We start from the raw sequence: 26046 nt of genomic DNA on the forward strand, positions 1-26046 counted from the left end.
CTTGAGAGGAGGGGGTGTCGCATTCATATTGAGTCACATTTTTGGCTAGGGTCCAGTGGTCACATTCTTTTGGAGACACATTAATTTCATGATTTACAGTATTCAGTAGTGAACTTGAAACGCTAATTACGCTAATAACACATTTGTGATAATTGACTGACAAAAAATGCTGAGGCCATTAAACAAGTCGTTAGTAATTTATTTTAGCAAGTTTTTCGTCTGGTATGTACATGGTATAGATACAGAAAACTGCACAAATCGTGTATCGCACCAGTTGTTCCATATAGAAAAGTGACTATTCAATAACATCAAGAAGTTGGGTGGAGGTGGAGGTTTCTCACACCAGTAATTTTGCTGGTGATGAATGGGAATAAGACATTTTCATGACTTTAGTAGCTATTAATTGGACATTCTTCCATATCATTGGCAAATTTGAAAAATATCTTCGAGACATTTTTGTTACAATCAGTCCTTGTCCTAGAAAATGAACTGACTGAAGACCCTGTTCTCCTCAAATCCATCAAAACATACAAACACAGCAAGGAGACATGGACTAGCGATTTAATAGAAAGAGGATGTGGAAGTAAAGCAGTTCACCTATGACAGGCTGCAAATAAGCCAACCATGAACTGTCACACACAAGGAGACAGTGTTTCAACACTTAACACTTTGTATTGAAATGGTTGCAAATACGGTCTATATATATTTTTGTTCATATCTCAAATTATGCTCGATGAATGTTTATATAAATATTCATTAGCCTGAGACATCCCCTGTCATATTAAATGGTCCTCAATTCCTTAGTCCTTTGACGACACTGTATTGTGGGTGTGCTGAAGTATCCAGCACCTGATTAGATCTGGATGCAGGGAGGATTTTTATCAAATCCTATTCTTAGGTTTTCCTTGTTGATGTTAAAGGTGTGGTCTTGGTATGTGTAGCACTTTGTATTATATATGTGTGAATTGTGTGGTGATACCGCCTCTTTATCACGATTTATTGTTATACAAAAAGCATGGATATATCTACCTGGGTCATAATTCAGCGTATTTCCCTAAACTGTTGTGATGAATGCGAGATTGTAGTATACCAGGCCTGTGAGCCTTGGAGGAGGGAGTATCGAAGTAATTCTACTGGTCTACACTTTTCTGATATCCAGCCAAAATATGAAATCCTATATTATCTGCTGTTATCCTGTCTGTCTGTGCCTTGAGAAATGTCGCCATTTGGGCTCACAAACAAATAGTCAAGCATCAAATATTCCTGGTCATTTCTGGGCAAGGTGACATTTGCTTATGAAATATTTCATGCAGTACACACAACAGTTTACACATTGTTTGGAGGTTTTGCTATTCTAGAAAAAAAGGTTAAAATGTTTCTTTGTATTCTGACCCAATTCGACCCTGGCTAGTTAAACAGAACGATCTTATAAACTGAAAGCTACCACGACTAGTCAATAGCAGATCAACACCACTAAAGTGTTTTCATTGAAATTTTGTGGATTCAACTGATCTCACTCTCTATGCCTATACTATTGGCCTGAAGACCCAGTACGACAGTCTGCAACTTCAACTGCTGGTATGAAGCCCAAGCCTAGTTAATTTCTGTTTGGTCTAGGTAATCTCTGCGATTAATAATCCATATTATAGCACTAATATCTACTCACAATGATGGCAAGAGCCCCGTTTGGGCATGTAGCAGGATTTTACATGTTGCAGAAATGTGCGTCAAGTATGCACAAGAATATTGAATGGCCGCAAAAACAAAACATTGCCTCCGGAGTGATGCACAATAATATTCCTTGCACATATTTCTTTAAAGAAATATAGAGTAATTGAAGTATATATCAAATCTTACAGTACAGTACACTACGCAATTCATTATTCTAAAGGACCCTCATATTTCCTCCAAGGACTCTTGAAGTTAATAGTTGGAGGTCTCCTAGGCCCATAGTTTGTAAGTTTTGTAAAAACCTGTCATAGACTCAAATGTGTTTGGCACAGGCTGATTAGAATAAATTATGTCACCTGCAAATTTATCCCTTGAAGATACGGGTTGGAATTGGACTTCAGCAACCAATACTAGGCGACTAGTACGGAATTGGATGGTCAGACTCAATGACTTGGTTGATGCATGTCATCGTATCCCAATTGCATAGATCGATGCTTCTAATGTCAATCACTGGATTGTCTGGGCCAGGCTCGATTATTTACACACTGCCATCATTACCTGGAATATTATATATTGATTCGTTTCAAAATGTTGAAGTGTTTCTTATCAATAGACCAAAGTGGCATACTATGAATATTTATTACCATAATGATTTTAGAACCCCAAGTGAAAAGTTCATCTTAGAAGATTTTCAGAATTTGTTGTAAATGCTAATAATTGATAATTAATAATACTGACATTATTTCACTCATTTGTACAATATTCTATGAGAGTCAGAATAACAGGCTTAATCAGTGATAGAAACCAACATTTGTAGTCCACTAGTCCTTACAGCATTGAGAAAAACTCTTAAAAATGGTAAATTTCTATTGGTCATTATGATACCTAACTATTGGACAGTTCTTCAAGGATTGTAGGACTAGTGTCAATTTCTATGGCTGTTCATGTACATGCTCTGGTGGTGGTGGTTACTGCTGAAACAAGCATTAAAATTCTTGTAAGATTTGTATATGGATGTACTTCCATCAGAAAAAAAGATTTCTTTTGAGGCAACAAATATTTAGAAAAGCAACAATTCATTGTGAATGTTTGGCAGTTATTACGCAGCCTTGACCTTTGACCCTATAGGGCACGGCTTATTACGTGAAGTAGGACTGCGATGTTGAGTGGCAATGTTTTTGTGTATACATACAGTTAAACAATAGACCTTTGTGAACACAGGGCTTGAGGTTTTGTAGATGCCTACTTATAGGTCAGGATAAGCTTCAGCGTTAACTGGAGGGGCACATTGGACATTCTCAGAAAGTAATGTGAGAAAATATTGAATTGTTTTGTTATTATAATGCATTCAGATGTAAATGATACTATTTTGATATTGTTCACACACACAGAGTAAATTTACAGTGCACACATAGTTTGAACTAGGGGGTCCTTCTCATATAGCATGTGTTCATTTTACAATTTGCAGGGGCTCTGAAAAGAAAGGTTTCTCGTGTGTGCAACAACAGTGAAATAATAAGTGAAGCAGGATCAAAATATGTGTTAACGCAACTTCAGTGTACTGGTATTTGTTTCCAGGAAAATGAGAACATATCTATGTAGACAATTAAAACACCCATGCTTTTGGCAAGGACACATTGGAAGGCAAGTGAAGTGCTCATAGATGCAAGATCTGTTTTGGTTGTTTTTTAATACTGTAAACCAATTTCCAAAATATGAGGGGCGGTCGGGTAGCCTAGTGGTTAAAGTGTTCGCTTGTCACGCCGAAGACCCGGGTTCAATTCCCGACATGGGTACAATGTGTGAAGCCCATTTCTGTTGTCCCCCGCCGGGATATTGCTGGAATATTGCTAAAAGCGGCATAAAACCATACTCACTCACTTCAAAATGTGAGATATGGCCCTTAGTGCTGTGTGGAGATGGGGCCATGACTGGCTATCTGCTGGGAACATGATCATTGTGAGGAGTGAGTGAGGGAGTTGGATTTAATGCTGTTTTCCAGTTATATTACGGCTTGTTGGCTTAATATGGAAGGAAAGCCCGAAGTGATGCAGGTCCCAGACGTTTACCACTTCGATGAAACCCATGAGCACGGGTATGGTGCTGACAAACCTAGAAACATAATCAGGGCGAACCGGAATTGAACCCACAATCATAGGTTTCTGGCGTGCCCAAGGGACGCAACTCTGCACAGTGAATCGCTTAGACGACGGACCACCCGTGCCCCCTCATTGGGAGGAATGACTGCAAGAAGAATGAGACAGTATATAGGTGAAGCTTTCACATGTAGAGAAACCAGGAACTGTCTGTAACAGCAGGGCTAGCTGGATGACACATGCATTGTGCTCTAGGTAGGGAATGATATCTCAGACCCCAGGGAAACTGTGCACACATTAACAGTAACATAGCAACGTTCAGGTAACATGTACCCACCCAACAGATGTGGGTTGGTAGGCAGAGTTTCTTTTTTATTTAATTGTTTAAAAGACATGTTTTACACTGTTGGCTTATTTCGGACTGCAGTTATGATGCCTAAATTTGTAGGTTTAAACAGATACAGCAGCACAATACTGTGTGGAAACATCAAAATTTTTTTAATGTAAAATAAGGGTTTCTTGGTCGTCACCAAATGGAATGGGTGTCAACATCAACCTAAACATACTATGTGGTCATGATAAAAATAAATATGAGAGTTAGATTTTACAAAACATTTCTTTATCAGCAGGCCATAGTGTGACCTTTTTCCACCTTTTATTATTGCAGCATGTTCAAAGACCTTTGCATCTACTACTATAAGCCCAAACTTGTCCAACAGCTTTTTTTTCGGAAGATTTTATGGATTGTCAACAGTTTAGCTTACTAACTGAAAGATTTTCTACAAGACTTGGGCTCTGGACAAGTTGATGAAGTTGCAGACTAATGTTGATTGTCTGTGATGTGTTAAGGTGATCCAGGTAGAAATTACCTGTAGCCAACTAGCTCTATCTTCACAAAATCAGCATCCACGATTGTACACCTTCGTATGAAAGTGATTAACCGCTGCCTGTCTTTGTTGACACGAATATATCTTTTTCATCTTTTAAAACCCCCAACGATTGCATATGTTTTTGTGTCAAGGATGAAATCATGAATGTTTTTGTTATCTGATCGACTGGGTTGTCGCCTATGGTAGTCGCCTTCTATGTGAAGCTATATGAGATAACAGTGATCTGATTGGATATCCCGTTTTCATTACAAGGGGCGCAACTCGTGATCTATCCGAGGGGTCAGGCAAGAAAGGTTGCCTTGATGTGGCAAGGGTAGCAACTAGGCTTTGATATAGGCTAGTTGCCACGCTTGCCCCGGGAAGATGACTAGCTCTAGCTAACAAGTATCTCTATACTGGTTGCAATATGTACAGTCCTTGATGCATGTACATTCTGTTAATACGTTTTGCACATCAGTTAGTTTCATGTTGCATGGAAGGAATTTTTGGTAAAGTAAGTGCTGCTGATTTATTCCAAGACTGATCAGGACCACATGTTACTGACGTTAATTTCAGTCTGTGTCACATGTTCTGGGGGGAGGTCGGGTTGGGGATGAGATGACATTTGTCAGAATTGAGAAATTGAGAAAAGAGAAACCACAAGGGGAGTGCAATGAAATCATATGACCTGGGAATACAAAGTTTCAGATACTTTCCTGTGATTTACTCTGTTTAAAATAGGGGGGGTCGGGTAGCCTAGTGGTTAAAGCGTTCGCTCGTCACGCCGAAGAACCGGGTTCGATTCCCGACATGGGTACAATGTGTGAAGCCCATTTCTGGTGTCCCCCCGCCGTGATATTGCTGGAATATTGTTAAAAGCGGCATAAAACCATACTCACTCACTCACTCACTCATGTTGCATGGAAGGAATTTTGGGTAAAGTAAGTGCTGCTGATTTATTCCAAGACTGATCAGGACCACATGTTACTGACGTTAATTTCAGTCTGTGTCACATGTTCTGGGCCCTGCCACGATACCCTAGAACCTGTCTCTATAATGTATGAATCCATCTCACAGATTGCACAATCAAAACGTCATTCGAGTGCTGGACTGTAATGGGATTGTCATTACTCTCCATAATAACAGGAGCAGTTGTTTGGAAGGATTGGCCACATGATATGATCAAGTGTCTCAAAGTATGTCAAGGAGGCATATGTGACTATCAAGAAATAACTCCTAATACCATGCTAATAATTATGTGCAGCTCTGTGAGCTTGTATATTATGTCTTCTTGGTTTGTGGTGTCCTGAATTGTGTCTGGAGTACTGGAGATCCAGTCATCTGAAGATCCACATTTACCTGTGCACAGTTGTGTCCCTTAGGCATGCCAGGATGGGCTGATAATAGGGTTTAATACAATATTCGGTCTCATTATAATTATTGGTTTGCCAGGATTATACCCAAGATTGTGTATCACAGGCTTCCCTTCAACATTAACCTGACATTCTGTGTTAAAAGTGAAATACCACTCAATGAAATTTACAACCAACTCATCCACTTGCTCATATTTATATCTTGATGTCTATGCAAATATCATTATGCTTACCAGCAGAAGGGTTGGTCGGGTAGCCTAGTGGTTAAAGCGTTTGCTCATCATGCCGAAGACCTGGGTTCAATTCCCGACATGGGTACAATGTGTGAAGCCCATTTCTGGTGTCCCCCGCCATGATATTGCTGGAATATTGCTAAAAGCAGCGTAAAATCAAACTCACTAACTTTCTACTAGCAGAAAGCAGAATGTATTGTAGATTCTGCTCGCAAGCTTCTTGGTTATTGTGGAGACAGTTGCGACCCTGACAGAGTGCTAGATTGGTTGCCATATTAAGACGCTTAAAGTTATAGGATGTCAGTGGTTGTATATCCAGTAAAAAATTATACATTTCATTCCCAATCTACACTGATCCTAAATCTTACCAGATCAACACCCATAATTTAGGCAGAGTGTTGCAAGGTCCATAGTTGGGGCCCACGCTGTTGTCAACCTGGGGACCTAACTTGTACATGGGATGTATGTTAAATATCAGTTACCATGTACATGATGTATAGAATACTTGATGCATTGGAAGCTGAGTTTCTTAACACTTAAGACTTCAGTGTGGCTGTATTGGATCAGGTCGTTAAAACCACAATTAAGTGCCTGTGCACCAAGCTTTATGAACTAATTCAATGAAGCAATAGAACTGGTCTCCCGATTTTTAGATAAACATTGTCTCAATTTACAGAGGGTTCTGGCTACATTGTCTAGACTGTCTCTAAAGGGGCTCCAATGATGGCAATAAGTACATTTTATTGGCTGTAGAAATGGCTAGAACCAAAATCAGGCTTTTATTTCTTCTTCTTACTTGGTTGGCAACTATTTGGTAGTCTATTTAGTATAGTCAGAAGTATTATTTGTTTCAGAGTACATGACCAGTATTACATCTATTAACCAGTAAGTAGACTAACATCTAGTCTCTGAAATGATCATAGCGTACAGAAAAAGACAGTTGTTAAATTATCTTGATAAAAATTTAATAAACAGGAGCCCAGAGATCTAGACTTGCCAAACATTATAGACTTACATGGACTGTATTTGATATATTTTTATCAGGGTCTGTAAGACAGACTAACCAGTAGGCAACAGTTACAGTTGTTACACACACATGCTCTCATGTTACTGTTTTTTAGTATTAACATACTCGATACACGTACAGGGCTCGATTTAGCTGTGTAAAACATGCACCAGTGCAACCTATTATGGAAAATTGCAACCTAATATTTATGTTGACACCTTGTGACCTAGTGCATGTCAAAATCTTTAAAGTTTGTGTCTCACTCTTGCATGTTCACTTAACGTCTCTTTAAGCACATTCAATAACTCTAAGCTTTATTTACCATACACTATAAATAATCCATGTGTTATGTGTAATGTGTCATGCTTTTGGGGGCATGGTGGCATCAAACTGGGGGTACTTCAAGGTTCTGTGCACGTTTCAACTTTGATAAATTTGTGGGACTGTGGTGCAGCCTGGTTTTGTCTGGTGCAACTAGGTTTTCTTTTCTGGTGCAACTAGGTTTTCTTGTCTGGTGCAACTAGGTTTTCTTGTCTGGTGCAGCTAGGTTTTCTTGTCTGGTGCAGCTAGGTTTTCTTGTCTGGTGCAACTAGGTTTTCTTGTCTGGTGCAACTAGGTTTTCTTGTCATCATGCCAGTCATGTTTCTTAAATCAAGCCCTGAAATATGACATGTTAATACTTTTTTGTTTTGATCAAGTAAATTATGTGAAAAGGCTAAAGCGACATTAAGAAGAAATGTAAGGTTAATGTGTTATGTGTAATGTGTCATGCTTTTGGGGGCATGGTGGCATCAAACTGGGGGTACTTCAAGGTTCTGTGCACGTTTCAACTTTGATAAATTTGTGGGACTGTGGTGCAGCCTGGTTTTGTCTGGTGCAACTAGGTTTTCTTGTCTGGTGCAGCTAGGTTTTCTTGTCTGGTGCAACTAGGTTTTCTTGTCTGGTGCAACTAGGTTTTCTTGTCATCATGCCAGTCATGTTTCTTAAATCAAGCCCTGAAATATGACATGTTAATACTTTTTTGTTTTGATCAAGTAAATTATGTGAAAAGGCTAAAGCGACATTAAGAAGAAATGTAAGGTTAATTATCAGATTTAAATATAAAAAGGAAAATGTCATAAATAGTTGATGAAAATACATTTAATATTTTTTGAATTAATTAAGAGAATTTATTTTTACAGAAAACAAAAAACAACAACAATGCATTAATATATATAGTAATGCATATGTCAAATCATCAATTATTTTTTTTGTATATCTCCCAAACATGTCTTGATGTCCCAGTGCTGTCACTTAATTACTCCTTGGAACCTTGTGTTTGGAGTTATCTCCCTTGGCAGTTCAGAGGTCAGGGAGCAGACGACACTTGTTTGAAACAGTTGTTCAGAGACATTTCTGGAATTATTTTTTATGACAACAGTTTACTGGGAGAAAGAGATATTTCCAGGTTGGATGCAGCTTGTTTTAAAGGAAAACAGGTGGTTTGTATAATAAGGATAATATTTGGATGTGCAATGCATCAAGTTGTCTTTGGGGATGCAGAACTGATTATAGAAGTAAACTGTAGAAGACTGTCAGCTGTCTTCATGTTGAATTTTGAACAGTCTCAGCATTAATTGACTACAGTTCAGTAGATAGAGCAGGAGCGCTACTAATGAATTATCATTGATATTATATTTATACTATATTATATTCATACTATATTATATTCATATAGCATGTATAGTTTCATTGTTCAATATTCCTTGCCAAACTATTTCTAAAATTTGAATACTGTTGGAAATCCATGGAAATGAAGGGAACTTGTTGTATTTTTTGTAATAAGGAATTTTAACAAAAAATACAAATGTCTGGACAATACCATAGAAAACTCACCAGGTCCAAATAATTGCATGCCTAGCAGCAGTTTCATGGTGCGTTCCTATGGAGACCAGCTGACATATCTCAACAATCAGTTTTGGAGTCACATTCAAGCTGTGTCTAGTCAATATTGTAATCATTTCAGCCTTAGTAAGAATGGAAGATGTAGTAGCAATCATTCCAGAAACATCTTTCGCTCAAGTAATTCAAGTTTCTTTATACTTTGCAACTTGCAGATATGTTACTGATGAGGACATAGGTCACTGGTGTATTTTCATGCCACCTGTTCAAGGTTGTAATTTGACTGGTTTGGAAGATTCAGGCCGTGTCATTGCATGCTGCCTGCCCGGCTGTTAGAAACTTACCACGATTATGATAAAATGTGTTTCACCAAGGTGGGAATAAGGATACAGTGTACAAATTCAAGCCTTGTTTCAGATGTTACTGAAAAACGTAATGAGCAAATATTTACACTAAGATTACATGCACTTTATACAGATAAAATAACTCTATGCAAAATGAGTACTCTAGATATATACATACCAATACATACATTCATACAACATATACAAATATGGGACATACCGACACAATGGGGCATTGGCCAATTCCTTTTATATAGACATGTAAATTTAACTATTGATTTTTTCTTTTTATGTACTGTAGGCCATTGCTCGTAGCCATACTTGGCTTGAATAAAAGTGGGCCCAAAGTGTGGACCATTCAGAAAATCCGATAGGTCATTGCTGATAATGTCTAAATCACATAATATACGATTTTTGTTTGAGAGTCTAAAATTAGTCAGTTCCTATGAAACGTGGGGTGCTTATAACTTAGTTTTGGGGTCCTCACTTGATAGGCTAGCTTGTAAAATATCGGCTGGATTTTCTTTGGAAGTATCTGTTTCATCTTGATCATCATTTGCTTTTTTGTCCCCTTTACCCCCTAAAGATCTGTGTCAGAATAGGTCTACAGCGACTTGGGATGGCTATCGTATAGATTATAGAGATCAATAATAGCTAACTAAATAATAATTATCGATAAATATTGGAGAAGTAAATATGCAAGAAAGTCCAGAGAGAAATCAACATATATCACGCCACTGGTGAGCAATAACACATTTATGCATGGAATACTTTGTGGACATGTGTGATATAACAAAAACAGTTGCTTTCCGTCTTCAACAACTGACATTATTGACAATAACAAGTCTGATATTGTAAATCTGAACTTTGTTTCATCACAGTGGTTTATGTACGTTATTATCGATGACAACAATTTCATATCGATAATCATTAATATTTCATCCCATCGATGATAATCTGATTATCAGTCTTTTTAGCCAGACCCATCAGCAACCCATGATTGTCATAAGAGGCATCTATTCTTGGTGAAAGAGGTGACTAATGGGATTTGTTGGTTTTGATATTAGATGCATGTCATCATATCCCATGTGTATGGATTGATGCTCACGATTTCTATCACTGGTACAGATTTAATTATTTACAGACTGCCATCATATAGCTAGAATATTGCTGAGTGCAGCGTTAAACAACAAACATACATACAGACAGACAGACAGACAGACAGACTTTACTTTGAAAAGCATGAAAATATCTTGGCTTTGCCGTTTGTCCGATGTCAGCTTGGACATATGGCCATAGTTTTCCAATGTCATTAAAATTCCCTTGTTTCTTGAAAAATGATTGGCTTTTATGGGCGATATGGACCAATCACCTGGCTCGTTATTAAATATTTTGGTGAGGTTAGCTGAAGTTTCATTGGCATGTCATGGTGTATAAATATTGTATATATAGTGCGCAGAGTACAAAACAGCAGTACATCTCCGTACAAGGCCACATAGGAAGCTCTAAAACCATGCTTAATGTAATGCAGTATTTGTAAGTGCATGATTTGGAGCTTTAACAAGGCTACAATCGAAACAAACTCATATTGTTTTGGTATCAGGATACTTATTTGTTTCATTGAATTAATTCAAACATTGTGCAACCACTTCAATTTGCACTTTTGAGAACTGAATGCACCAATAGTGGAGCTGGAAAAGAACTTCACCAATACAAAGTTGTGCATCATTGTAATACATTGTTAAAAATGCTGCCAAAACTAATGCCAGATCTAAATTGCGCACAGTTATAACTGGCATTTTCAAAAATACAATCTATCTATTACATCAACTCACTGATGCCAATTTGGAATGCTCCTGAATTGTAGTGTTACCATTGAGGTGAATCCTATCTAAGACTACAATGAGTGTATAAAAAAGTATAATTCGGAGCATGTCAGTTGTGCTACATACTACTCCTTCCAACAGATGTGTGGCATTACCTGCTACTGCTGCAGATGGAATGTGAGCTGTCTGGATACCTATATTGGCCCATGTACAGACCATGTGCATGTATAGACCAGCAGACAATCAGCTGATTGCATGCCTGCCGGTCATGATCATGCATACCAAGTGCCCGGAGTAGAGAGCCTTGGGAGTAGATGGGGATGTACTTGGAAAAGGGTGTTAGTAAGCTGTGTGTGGTCAATACTTTTAATGCATTCCTTACCGAATCCATTCCATTGTTAACTCCAAATTCTAGGTTGGTCCTTGATTTCCCAACCTGAAACTGGTTACATCAGGGCTCCAGATAATTTTGTGAGCCGTTGTATTTACTCAAAAGTTGTCATTCACATTGGGTATTGAATTGCAGTGAGTGAGTATGGTTTTACGCCCCTTTTAGCAATATTCCAGCAATATCACGGCGGGGGACACCAGAAATGGGCTTCACACATTGTACACGAACCCGGGTCTTCGGCGTGACGAGCGAACGCTTTAACCACTAGGCTACCAAACCGCTCCTTTTGAATTGCAATATTTTGCTGCAATCATTCCTGTATTACAATTTATTGCATGTGTTCTTTCATCTGTAATTGGTTATGAACCTGAATGTAATTCTTGTCTTTATGTACACTTTTCTGGTATTTTCCAGACGTATTGTGATAAGCATTCATTCATATTTTATATTATATTATACCAGAAATACCACACACTTCTTGTCCAGTCTATTGGGTATTTTTTACAGCAAAAAGTAGGATTTTTAAAAAGATAATTTGAATTAAAATGTGGTTTCAAGTGACTTCTAATCTGGATCTGTGTGTAACATTAATTCACAATACGATATACATGTTACCAATTAGTTACCAATAAGCGAGATGTATTGCCTTTTATACATTATTCCCTGCAGTTCATGTTGGTGTGATTCCTACAATTGATCACAAAATAAATAGACCCGTGAAGATCTGGGCTAGGTCTCCAGCAACCCATGCTTGCCATAAGAGGCGACTAAAGGGGTTGGGTGGTCAGGCTCGCTGACTTGGTTGATGCCTGTCCTTGTATCCCAATTGCGTGTATCAATGCTCATAATGTCAGTCACTGGATTGTGTGGTCCAGACTCAATTATTTAAAGACAGCTGTATATATATTGGTATATTGGTTAGTGCAGCGTTAAACAACAAACAAATGTAGATCTACTTGTCCTTATAATGATAACATAGAGCAAACCCCTCAATAATGGCAAATTTCTAGTAGTCCGTATGATATCTTAGCTGTTGGGCAGTTATGGCAAGGACTATAGGACGAGTGCCAATTTATTACACTGATAATGATGATGGTGATGGCTGATTATAATGGAAATGTGAATGGAAAACAATGATACTGTTGATGGCTGTGAATACTGTGTGATCATTTTGAATTAATATTGTGTGGTTGATCTTGATATTTTGACAAGATAGGTGATAGACATGGTAGGGCATATTAGGCGTAGTATCTCATCAGAAATAATCAGATATATGATATGGTTCTTGAAAAATAAACAGCATAAGAGATATCAAGGGACTTTTTTACAGAAAAAAAGCTTTGCTTCAAAAGGGTTGTTCCACATGATGTATCTAAACAAGTCACCTGTTTCATGTTAACTGTGATTAGACTGGTCACGTTGATGTATTCCCTCTCTCTGAATGCATGTAGACCTCGCCAGTCTGTGAACATCATTAGCTATTGGTACATGGAAGTTTGCTAAGGGCCGAGTTCGAAAAACGGCATGTGTAAAATTGAGACATGATTACCCAGCATTCCTCACTGTCTGGGTACATTTGTAATCAGCCGATCGTGGCATTGGTGGTGTTCATATCATGTTCATATATTTCCTGTTAATGCCTTGCTGCAGATTTCCTCAAGATGATTTATATAGGGGAGTGACATGGCTGCTGCATACTGCTAGACACTCTTACATCACAGGGCCTGGGTTAGGCTGGGAAAGGTATTCATGCTATTTTTGTAGTGTTTACTTTGCTTTGAACAGTGTCTATAGGAAAGGTGAAATTCACCTGACTGAAACTGAGAGGAGTCCTTGTTAATTTGCTATGGAAGGAAATTTGCCAAGATGAAAATGGAGGATGAATTGAACTAATGTTTTATCAAGGACAGACCTTGGTGTCATATGACACATGCTTTTTTGTAGTACACCAAATGTGATGTCATCATACCAGTTGTATTTTATGAAATTAAGAAATAATGTTGATGTAATTGGAAAGGACATATGGTGGTAATGACAGTGTGAATCAATCACTACTGAAATGGAACATTTTTTTAGTTCATGTTGAAGGTCTAAGCCCAGCGCCATGACTGTAGAATTTATATATATATATATATTAAAGCCTAGGCAAGTCTAGATCAAACTAAACCAAGTCTTGTAAACAGCAGAAGAGGAAAGGCTCTTTCGAAGAAGAAAAATTATAATAATTTTAAAGAATTGTTCTCAATGCTCTAAGTGTTGTTGAATTGAACGGTTCTGTGGAACATTTACAATTTAGTGAATCGTCAATATTATATAACACCGAAACTTGACATTGAGTCCAGTCTCATGTTGTCTCTGTGTTTAGGCATTACATTTTTACCATCTGAAATATCTAGAGCTGTGCTTGTACACATGTCATGGTCTCCACTTACTAGCAATTTGTTGGTATTTAGTGTCAAAACTAAGTCATTACATTTCCATTGTCAAATATTCCTTCACTTCTAAACTTCCATTATTCTCAATAGCCACTGGAAGTACACTGAGCATCTGGAATTTCTGATGAATACTATGTATCATTGATGGATCTGCCCAGTAAGCTTTCCCTGAGTGACAGTAAGTCAAGGTTATTGTAGATATATCCCTCCTCCAGGAAGCAGACCATTCCCAGGGGTGACACCAACCCAAGACACCATGTTTCTGTGTTATATAGATGGCAGGTTACCTGCCTATAGTGTACAACAGCTCTCTCTCCACTGATGGGGATATAGACTGATATAGGCACCAGGTTATCTGGCTGTATGTACTACCACTCCCCACCACTGAGTGGGGATATAGACTGATATAGGCCCCAGGTTATCTGGCTGTATGTACTACCACTCCCCACCACTGAGTGGGGATATAGACTGATATAGGCCCCAGGTTATCTGGCTGTATGTACTACCACTCCCCACCACTGAGTGGGGATATAGACTGATATAGGCCCCAGGTTATCTGGCTGTATGTACTACCACTCCCCACCACTGAGTGGGGATATAGACTGATATAGGGACCAGGTTATCTGGGTGTATGGACTACAGCTCTCCCGCCACTGAGTGGGGATATGGACCTATGTAATATACAGGGTTTATGCGATGCACAAATGTGCGTCCAGTACGCACATATGTAGGGAATGGACGCAGAAAAAAAATATACTGCATCCCGAGGGAAGCACAATAATATGCACTGTACCTACAGCACATCAAGAGCAGTAATGGGAGTCTGTCATTTCATCCATCAATCATGACCACTTTACACATGACCATTGATCAGTGATAGAAACTAACAGTTTTAGCCCACTAGTTCTTATAATGATAACAATATAGCAAAACCCTTAAAAAGTGCAAATTTCTAGTAGTCCTTATGATACCTTACTATTGGGCAGTTTGTCAAGGACTATAGGACTAGTGCCAATTTCTAACGTTGGTGATACATTTCAGGCTCTCTACTAATTATGTAACGTACAGTTCCCTCCACCATTACTTTACATGACTCTCATATTGCCTGAAAGGACCCTTTACATTAATCATTAAGTGTCCAGAGGGACCCCCACTTTTGTAAGTCAAGGTAAAACCCTGAATATGGACCTGAGGTGTCCACCTGTTGTCACCTGGACCAAATCAACCCCAGCCTCACTGACCTGACTTACAGAACTCGAGGACAGGCAGGTCTGACCATTCAACACCTGTCACTCCTGTTTGTTCAGCTGTCTATACATCAGTTGCATGACAATCATGCTGGATGCAGTACTCGGAAATAATACATGCATGTCTACTTCATCACTGTCAACCTAACACAGTAATATGTATGACATATGCACTTACAAACACTGAAGTAGTTCTTTATTTATGTAAATCCAACCACTGAATGGACTCTTTCCTTTTACTGCAGGATACTGTTCCATTGCTGCCTTTTGTATGAGCAGTGTTTTTTGGCGCTCATACAATATTTCTTCAAAAAGCCATTCTATACAATGTCATGAGGTGTGGTTGCTTTTAACAGTTTAGTCAATGACCTGATGTCAGCTATTTCCTGGTTATATCGTTATTGAAAGAGGAAGGATTTTTTTCTCTGTTTGAACTCGATTGTTGTCGTTATTGACTGTACACTCCATTAACATTGGGAAAAAGGTTGGGAAGGTTGTTAGTATGAGGCAGCTGAAGGAAACATTGGCTGAAGGTTCAATATCTCCTTCCAGTTTGTATGTCGGGCATGTATGAAATATATTCCCCTGGTGTAATAAATGGTGTAATAAACAGCACACTCTCTATTCAGACCATGTTAATAGTGATTGTCTATGGAGGCCCAGTGGCAGGGAGACAGGCCCATAGTTTAAATACGTATTGGTCCTTATGGCCTGCAGTAATTGCCTATGGAGGCCCAGTGGCAGGTAGACAGGCCCATAGTTTAAATACGTATTGGTCCTTATGGCCTGCAGTGATTGCCTATGGAGGCCCAGTGGCAGGTAGACAGGCCTGTAGTTTCAAAATACGTATCGGTCCTTATGGCCTGCAGTGATTGCCTATGGAGGCCCAGTGGCAGGTAGACAGGCCTGTAGTTTCAAATACGTATCGGTCCTTATGGCCTGCAGTAATTGCCTATGGAGGCCCAGTGGCAGGTAGACAGGCCCATAGTTTAAATACGTATTGGTCCTTATGGCCTGCAGTGATTGCCTATGGAGGCCCAGTGGCAGGTAGACAGGCCTGTAGTTTCAAATACGTATCGGTCCTTATGGCCTGCAGTGATTGCCTATGGAGGCCCAGTGGCAGGGAGACAGGCCTGTAGTTTCAAATACGTATCGGTCCTTATGGCCTGCAGTAATTGCCTATGGAGGCCCAGTGGCAGGTAGACAGGCCCGTAGTTTCAAATACGTATCGGTCCTTATGGTCTGCAGTAATTGCCTATGGAGGTCCAGTGGCAGGTAGACAGGCCCGTAGTTTAAATACGTATCGGTCCTTATGGCCTGCAGTAATTGCCTATGGAGGCCCAGTGGCAGGTAGACAGGCCCGTAGTTTAAATACATATGGGTCCTTATGGCCTGCAGTAATTGCCTATGGAGGCCCAGTGGCAGGGAGATAGGCCCGTAGTTTAAATACGTATCGGTCCTTATGGTCTGCAGTAATTGCCTATGGAGGCCCAGTGGCAGGGAGATAGGCCCGTAGTTTAAATACGTATTGGTCCTTATGGTCTGCAGTAATTGCCTATGGAGGCCCAGTGGCAGGGAGATAGGCCCGTAGTTTAAATACGTATTGGTCCTTATGGCCTGCAGTAATTGCCTATGGAGGCCCAGTGGCAGGGAGATAGGCCCGTAGTTTAAATACGTATTGGTCCTTATGGCCTGCAGTAATTGCCTATGGAGGCCCAGTGGCAGGGAGATAGGCCCGTAGTTTCAAATACATATGGGTCCTTGATTGGATCTATGATTGTCAGGGTGAGTGTCTGGATGAAAACAGCAACATAAATTATTGTTCCTGCATGCTCATTGACAAGAACATTTGTAGAAGTCAGGAGAGAAATTTATTATGATTTACAGTTAATATGTAGAAGGACATTATGACCACTAGGCAACAAGCTACACATGGACAGGCAAGGCACTGTATACTCCATTGTGTGAAGGTAGAAAGAAGTGGCCCAGATAGATTCTACATCTGTGGCTAGGTGGGCAGGATGTCAAGGAGGAAAATGTGTCTGGATATTAATACCTTCCGGGCGTGATTTAAGGTCACCAGATGGGACCTGATAACTCTTGATTAGCCTCAGTGGGCTATATGGTACAATATCACACACCTAACTGTCAGTACTGATGATGTTCCACTGCATGTCATTTGTTTGGTGGTCAAATGCCTGTTCATTTTGCATACCCTTCCAATGACACCAGCTTGTCAAAATTGTTTGTGATCATGAATAATGAAGATATTACCCTTATGTCAATGATTTGGCTGTGTGTTAGTAAGTTACGTTTATTTTCCCTGGTTCCAAGACTTACCATGGTGGCAGTCAACAGTATTTTTGTAACAGAGTATATCAACTCAAAATAAGCATGGCAAGATACAGAATTAAGTCTACAAAGAAAAATATCAATATCCTGCCTGTAGTTAAAGCTGTCCTTACTAACTTTGTGGTTTGTCAAATGTTATTATTTATTGAGTGGTTTTTAGGGAGTATTTGGACACTATTTAAAGTGAGCTTCAAAAAGAATGCTTCAAAAAGAAAGCATCCACGAAAGTCAATATTTTCATCAGTTTTCTTTTATGCAGAATCAACATCAAAATAAAACAAAAAGCCAGGTCAGACAATACTACATCCCAGTCTTCACAAATTCTCCACCAGTGACTGAAACATCATGAAAATCAGATTCGAGATTCCACCAATCCTGAGCCCCAATTAAGGTCAATAAAGATAATGCAATTTGCAGGCACAAATGGGAGGGGCTGTTCACACACAGACAATCTGGTCATCACTGCTTGCTAAGTGCATGTCTAACTTAATTCATTGACTTCCTCAGTCGAGCCAGTGTAGCCACATTTAATAGGGGCATGGCACTGAATCACAACCAGCAGAATTTGTCTAGCCTATCAGGTAATGGCTTCAGGTACTTAGAGATAAAAACAATTATGTGATTTCAGAACCCAACTGATCTCAATAATTATGGGCAGCCTCAACAATTTTTATTGACTTTCTTCTCAAATATTATTTTCATTTTTTTCTCTGCTGATAGTGAAAATGTAGATCTGGAAGCAGTTTTTAACTAAAAGCATATTATTACCTAGCAATATGTGTTATTTCAAATTCATAATACTGTATACTGGTAGGCCAATTATACGTCTAGACATGTCAACACATGTACTGTAAAAATTCGTTCAAAGGTTACCAGTGAAGATCTGGGGAGAATAGGTTTTCAGCAACCCATGCTTGCTGTTAAAGGTGACTATGCTTGTTGTAAGAGGCTACTAACAGGATTGGTCGTAAAACTTGCTGACTTGGTTGATGCTTGATCAATTGCGTAGATTGATGCTCATCATATCAATCACTGGATTGTTTGGTCCAACAAACAAATCATTCAAAGGTATACATACTGATTCTATATTTTGTCTCTGAAATATAGGACACTTAAGAAATAAAACATATCTGTATTAATTGCAGGTTTTTTGAATGGTCCTTATTTTGACTGAATTTCATTCAAAATGTCCAAAAGAGTCTTGAAAAATGAAAATGTTGCAGAATATCCTAATGCCATTGATCTCTGGCAGACCTGCTCAAAGTGGATTTGTTTTCCTTTCCCATTCATTTTGGGTCATTAATTGTTTTGATGATTACTTTTCCGAATCATTGCTAAATCTTGAAATACACTCGTCTTAACCTTATTGGTCAGATTAAAATATTCAAGTGCACTGAATCTTGAAATACACTCGTCTTAACCTTATTGGTCAAAGTAAAATATTCAAGTGCACTGAATCTTGAAATACACTCATCTTAACCTTATTGGTCAGAGTAAAATATTCAAGTGCACTGAATCTTGAAATACACTCGTCTTAACCATATTGGTCAGAGTAAAATATTCAAGTGCACTGAATCTTGAAATACACTCATCTTAACCTTATTGGTCAGAGTAAAATATTCAAGTGAACTGAATCTTGAAATACACTCGTCTTAACCTTATTGGTCAGAGTAAAATATTCAAGTGCACTGAACATGCTGAATCTTGAAATACACTCGTCTTAACCTTATTGGTCAGAGAAAATATTCAAGGAATGTTGTTCTTGGACATGTTGGTTGACCCAAACATTTTTGAAGGTGAAGAAATGTTTCAATTTTGATAATCTATGAATAGCCAATTATTACATACAAAAAGAACTTAACTGGATACTGGTGATACAGAACTACAGATAAGCAGCGTATTTGCGTAAAATACCCCCCCCCCCCCCCCCCCCCCCAAGAAGTATCCAAAACCCAATTACTTTCAATTAACTTGCGTACTACAGAAACACATCTTTAAATGAAAAACTCCCATGTATAAAAACAACTCGCATAAATACCAAAAGAAGCTTTTTCAGCATGCGTACAAAGGAGCTTATTTCCGAAACACAAGTACGGGCCAATTTCCTGTCCGAGTCAAGTCTATTTATTTAGAAGAGTTATATATACATATAAAAAAAATAAATTCTTAAACTGTCCATTTGGGAAAAATCGAAAAGAGTGATGAATAGATGAGCGAAAAAATATTGGTTACCCAATGAAAAATGTAATAACCCAATTAAAATAGAAACCCTAGAGTAAAAACTCAATTGCTCTCTGAAGTTATCTGGGGCTGTGTGACAAATATTTTGCTTGTCTGTCTGTCTGTCTGAATGCTCTTGAAGAGTTCCTGATGTGGGTATCCAGGAGACTGGAATTTGTTGTGTGAGAATCCTCAGACATGGCATCCAGTGATGGATAGACAATGCTCTATGGTTTATATAACACTACATCACCATATCCTGCAATGTAGACTGTCCGCACTATTTATCACACACTATTAGTAATTTGTTTATGCTGCGCTTTGCTGCCTGGGGCTCCTGTCTGTGAGAGGTAGTAGCTGACTATCTTTCAGGCGAATACGAGAAAAGTTGGTTACTTCAACAAAAATGTGTCGGCTTTAGAATAATTATTTCATTAAAATGAAAATTAAGGTTACTTGTACCTTTGCCTATTGCCTCTTTTTGTAATTGTTTATTTAGAGCATACCCTTATTCCCCTCAATATATGTATCATATTTGTTGTGTGAAGTCCACACTACACGATTTTGCCCTAGTGGTGAGACATCAGGTATCCATGGGTCGTATCCAACTTGTCCGCAACACAGTGGTTATGTAGAGGTGGTGGGGTAGCCTTGTGGTTAAAGTGTTCGCTTGTCACGCTGAAGACCCGGGTTTTATTCCCCACATGGGTACAATGAGTGAGGCCCATTTCTGGTGTCCATCGCTGTGATATGGCTGGAATATCAGCGTAAAACCATACTCACTCCCTCACTCACTCATTGGTTAATCCCAATATTTTGGGATGAAATAACTAGTCTATCTATATTGTTACTTGTTGTCTTGGACTAACAGGCTAGTGGCTGTGTCTATCGATGGACCTGTGTCCCTTTCTGCTAATCTCCACATAAAGGCTGGCTCCATTCAAATGCCTGATAATGGAGCTGTTAAATCCATTGCGTCTCTCTGTTCAGACCATGATTCATTTAAATAATTATTTTGTTGTAAAGGTTCTCTGTCATGATTGAAATGAGGTCGCCATCACAGAAGCAAGTCAATGTATTCGGGAACTCCTTGAGGCAGTGGCTTCAGCAAGTGCCTGTCCTAGTGTACTGCTCAAATTTCAGACTAATTCTTTAAAAACGCATCAACTGAAAAGACTTGCAGTTGTTAAGTAGGTTTGTATGAGAATAGAATTAAAACCAACACTTGAAAGTGCCACTTAATGAGTTCTATTGTGTGGTCATTTAAGTCATCGGCAGCGTGAGCCACGCTTTGATACCTGTCTAGTACTGAAACTCTGACAGTAATGCCCAAGACGTATGTATTGTTTGTGAAAAACCGTGCTGAGTGTTTAATGGGTGTGAGGGGTGACTTCATTCCCTACTCACTAACTGTATACAAAGTGTCGTGACGAACACAAGGCCGACACAAGGCCGACACAAGTGATACAGAGCAGCTTTACCATGTAACACCACAAGGAAGTGAGACAGTGCGGCTGTTGTATGAATTTGAATTAGGACGTCTATGTACTTTATACACGCCTACGGAAAGAATTTAAGAGCTTAAAAAATTAAGAAGCTTGGTAAACTGCTTAAAACTTCAAACTTGAGCTGTGGACCACTGTGATGTCTGGGACTGGTTGTGCTTTGTGTTACTGTCAAGATGGACAATTTGAAAAAAACAAAAGTAGAGATTTGTGGGATTATTGCAGTGGTAGAAACTAACATTTCTAGTCCACTAGTCCTTACGATGTTAACATATAGCAAAACCCTTTAATATGGCAAATGTCTACTAGTCCTTATGATGCTTTAACTATTGGGCAGTTTGGCAAGGACTGCGGGACTAGTGCCAATTTCTAACGCTGGATTGGAAGAGCAGCTATTACGCTAGTCAGCTGGACAAATGTCAGGACTAGTTGTTTTAGATTAAGGTGACCTGACTTTCTTGTAGAAAATATGAAATGCCTGTCTATTTGTTTTCTTCCAAAACAATAAAAGGAAGGAAATTATTTATTTTATTATTTATTATTTTTTCCTTGATTTGTCTATATCTTTGTGCAATAATTTTAGTGTGTCTATTATGATTTGAAGTTTTTAAAAAAGATATCATAAAACATTGATAGATTCATGGAAGGACTTTTTCTACTAGCAAAAGCATAGAGATTTAGTAATACAAATGATGATGATGATGATGATGATGATGATGATATAATAAAACATTGATAGATTCATGGAAGGACTTTTTCTTCTAGCAAAAACATAGAGATTTAGTTATACAAATTATGATGATGATGATGGAAGGACTTTTTCTACTAGCAAAAACATAGAGATATAGTAAGGCAAATTATGATGATATGATGATGATGATGATGAAGGGATGACAATGTAATATATATTAGAGCTTTAGACATGTTGGATATTTTCAGACAACATATCAGACATTCAATGTGTTCTGTTACAAAAAGAGTGTTCCTTTTCATGCAAAGAAATATCAATATAATGCCTAAATGTTTGTTGAAGAATGATGAATGTGCATGTTTTCCACTCTTATGTTATTACTATGATATTTGTTGTTTATTGGACCATGATACCGGAACCACTGCCTCCGTGTTCATGGACGAGACAGGAACAATGTTTGAAATGTAGAAGTAATTTTGACATGTGCAAGCATCAATTACAGCCACTATTAACATGTGGACTGGAACATTTAGCTGGGTCGCTGCGACCTTGTCTAAGCCTAAACACTCCTTGTCTATGTGAAGGCTTTACACTCTGCTGTGTGTCAGCCAGCCTCCCCACATGTATGTGACCCTTCACCTCTGACCCATTGTTGCATCTATTTCAGGGTCGCCACACAAAAACTGGACAGCTGGCAGCCATTAAGGTTATGAATGTGACCGAGGTAAGAAATAAGCCAATAAAAAAATAGCATGTTGGAAATGGATAATAAATGAGCTGAGAAAATCGTTGAAATTTATTCCAATTCTGGAGTAAAAACAAGTTGAATATGGTTTGCACACACTACATTAAAGTTCACATTTACTGCACAATATGTAAGCAGCCCAATGGTAACAGTCACAATCTATAGAGAATAGATATTACCTTGTGTTTGTTTTTACATATACAGTAGCTGTTAAGTGTGCCTTGTTACATATCCTGGAGCAGTTTATGGTGTCGCTTTTTACATACCAGCATACAGTTGCAGTTAGTGGTGTACATATTTATATATACAGTAGCAGTTAGTGGTGTATATATTTACATATACAGTTGCAGTTAGTGGTGTACATATTTATATATACAGTAGCAGTTAGTGGTGTATATATTTACATATACAGTAGCAGTTAGTGGTGTATATATTTACATATACAGTTGCAGTTAGTGGTGTACATATTTATATATACAGTAGCAGTTAGTGGTGTATATATTTACATATACAGTAGCAGTTAGTGGTGTATATATTTATATATACAGTAGCAGTTAGTGGTGTATATATTTACATATACAGTAGCAGTTAGTGGTGTATATATTTATATATACAGTAGCAGTTAGTGGTGTATATATTTACATATACAGTTGCAGTTAGTGGTGTACATATTTATATATACAGTAGCAGTTAGTGGTGTATATATTTACATATACAGTAGCAGTTAGTGGTGTATATATTTATATATACAGTAGCAGTTAGTGGTGTATATATTTACATATACAGTAGCAGTTAGTGGTGTATATATTTATATGTACAGTAGCAGTTAGTGGTGTATATATTTACATATACAGTAGCAGTTAGTGGTGTATATATTTATATATACAGTAGCAGTTAGTGGTGTATATATTTACATATACAGTAGCAGTTAGTGGTGTATATATTTATATATACAGTAGCAGTTAGTGGTGTATATATTTACATATACAGTAGCAGTTAGTGGTGTATATATTTATATATACTGTAGCAGTTAGTGGTGTATATATTTACATATACAGTAGCAGTTAGTGGTGTATATATTTATATATACAGTTGCAGTTAGTGGTGTATATATTTACATATACAGTAGCAGTTAGTGGTGTACATTTATATATGCAGTTAGTGGTGCATATATTTATATATACTGTAGCAGTTAGTGGTGTATATATTTACATATACAGTAGCAGTTAGTGGTGTATATATTAGGGCTGTTATGATTCACTCGCGTATTCGGTGAATCGAACCGTATCCATTCATGAATTGAATTCATTATTCGTGTTCACTTGAGTTGAATATTCATGAATATGTAGTCATGTGCATTTACATACCCTGACCCTTAAAATATCCATAAGAACATATTATATGCATAGATTTCTTCAGTGACAGTATTTTAGTCACTGGTCATTGTTGCAATCGAGCAGACACTGGTACCTGGATAAGTGAAGTATATTAATGTGTAATAAATTAATAATTTACAAGCCATGTCAAATAATTTATTTTGTTATTGTGTCACTGAATATCATAAATAATACATCTGCTGACTTGTTATTGTATTCGTGAATAAATATTCGTATTCGTTACCCTATATTCATTATACAAATCGTATTCGCCTTATAGTGTATTTGTTGCAGCCCTAGTATATATTTACATATACAGTAGCAGTTAGTGGTGTATATGTTTGAATATACACTATCAGTTAGCGGTGTACATTTTTACATATACAGAAGCAGTTGTGTATCGCAATACTTGAGTCATGTCACGATACAAGTCGTAGTAATAAAGTCATGATACGATGCATAATGCTTGAGTCATGTCACCATACATAGCACAATACTTGCATCAAAATGCTAAATGTATTACAATACTTGGTTTTTGCTGTATTCGCGTGAACGTTTCCATGTTGAAAAGTGGCTTGGCTGACACGAGGATGACTATTTATGTTTACATTGCATGACAGGGTAACTTAGACTCTAGCTGAGAGTCTTGTACAATCAGATTTAGCATTTTGTTTCATGACTGGCAGTATGGTAACACTAACCCAACAATTAATAGGCTGGGCTGTTGTAAAATCTCGTAAAGACTATTTTTGAAAATTTATGCTGAGTTAAGATCCCTGTGAAGATCTGGGGTAGAATAAGTCTATAGCAACCCATGCTTGCTGTAAAAGTAGGCTATGCTTGTCGTAATAGGCTAACGGGATCGGGTGGTCAGGCTTGCTGACTTGGTTGATGCATGTCAACTTATCCCTATTGCCTGGATCGATGCTCATGATGTCAATCACAGGATTGTCTGGTCCAGACTCGATTATTTTCAATGTTAAACAACAAACAAACAAACAAACAACAATAATGCTGCAATTTGTATCTAATATATGTGAGTAGAGTCCATGGTTTGTTAGCACAAGGTGCAACCTTGAAGAATCAAACCTAGCCTTCAGATATTTGACTGGAACTTTTATGTTTCCATGATCTGACCATCCTGAATTATTTACAGAATGGTGAGAAATATTAGGATTTTGTTACTAAACAGTTTTATTTCTGTGTTTAGGAGGAGGAAGAAGAGATCAAACTGGAAATCAATGTGCTCAAAAAAGTAAGTATCTCATCAGGACAGCTCCTTGTCTGCCACCGGATAGAGGACTTCCTTGTTCCCAGGCTCTTTTCTGAAACATTCAAGGAAGTTTTATTGTTAAGTTTCAGCATACTTTAGAATTGGTTTCATTTTCCTAAGATTTCATATTCCTTGATCTTTGTTAGCTTTAAACTTAAAGGAAGTGTGATACATTTTGACTCATGAATGTGTAATGGATGTTTTGGACATAAGAATGTTTAAGAGAACATTTCAGTTAGATAATTAGTCAGTGATTTTAGCCATTAGTACTCGGAAGCCTGAGACAAGTACAATTCTGTTTGGTCCAGTAAGCTCAGCTAATAATGACGCTTATAACACTAAATTGTACTGAAAATGAGGCTTGCAGCTATGTTCCGCCTTGTAGTCTCAAACGTTTTAGCAAGGACTGTTACATGTAAATAAGATAGTCAAGATCTGTTTGGTTTTCTCTAGACTCCCTGTTACTGTAAGGGTAACGCTGTTTTTCAGGGCATTTGCAGAAATCCAAGGTC

At 38.1% G+C, this 26046-nt stretch overlaps 1 protein-coding gene across 11 annotated transcripts in view; it reads left to right on the forward strand.

The window, feature by feature from the left end:
• Positions 1 to 26046, forward strand: part of LOC139447935 (serine/threonine-protein kinase mig-15-like) — a 189135-nt gene that overhangs the window by 14746 nt on the left and 148343 nt on the right. For all 11 annotated transcript variants that reach the window (XM_071229424.1, XM_071229423.1, XM_071229430.1 and 8 more), the window contains 2 exons: positions 22808 to 22864; positions 25472 to 25516. In XM_071229424.1, coding sequence (XP_071085525.1) covers positions 22808 to 22864; positions 25472 to 25516 — 102 coding nt within the window. The remainder of the gene's footprint in view (positions 1 to 22807; positions 22865 to 25471; positions 25517 to 26046) is intronic.

Source organism: Haliotis cracherodii, unplaced genomic scaffold, assembly GCF_022045235.1.
Source record: "Haliotis cracherodii isolate W230 unplaced genomic scaffold, xgHalCrac1.p SCAF_7, whole genome shotgun sequence".
NCBI lineage: Eukaryota > Metazoa > Mollusca > Gastropoda > Lepetellida > Haliotidae > Haliotis > Haliotis cracherodii.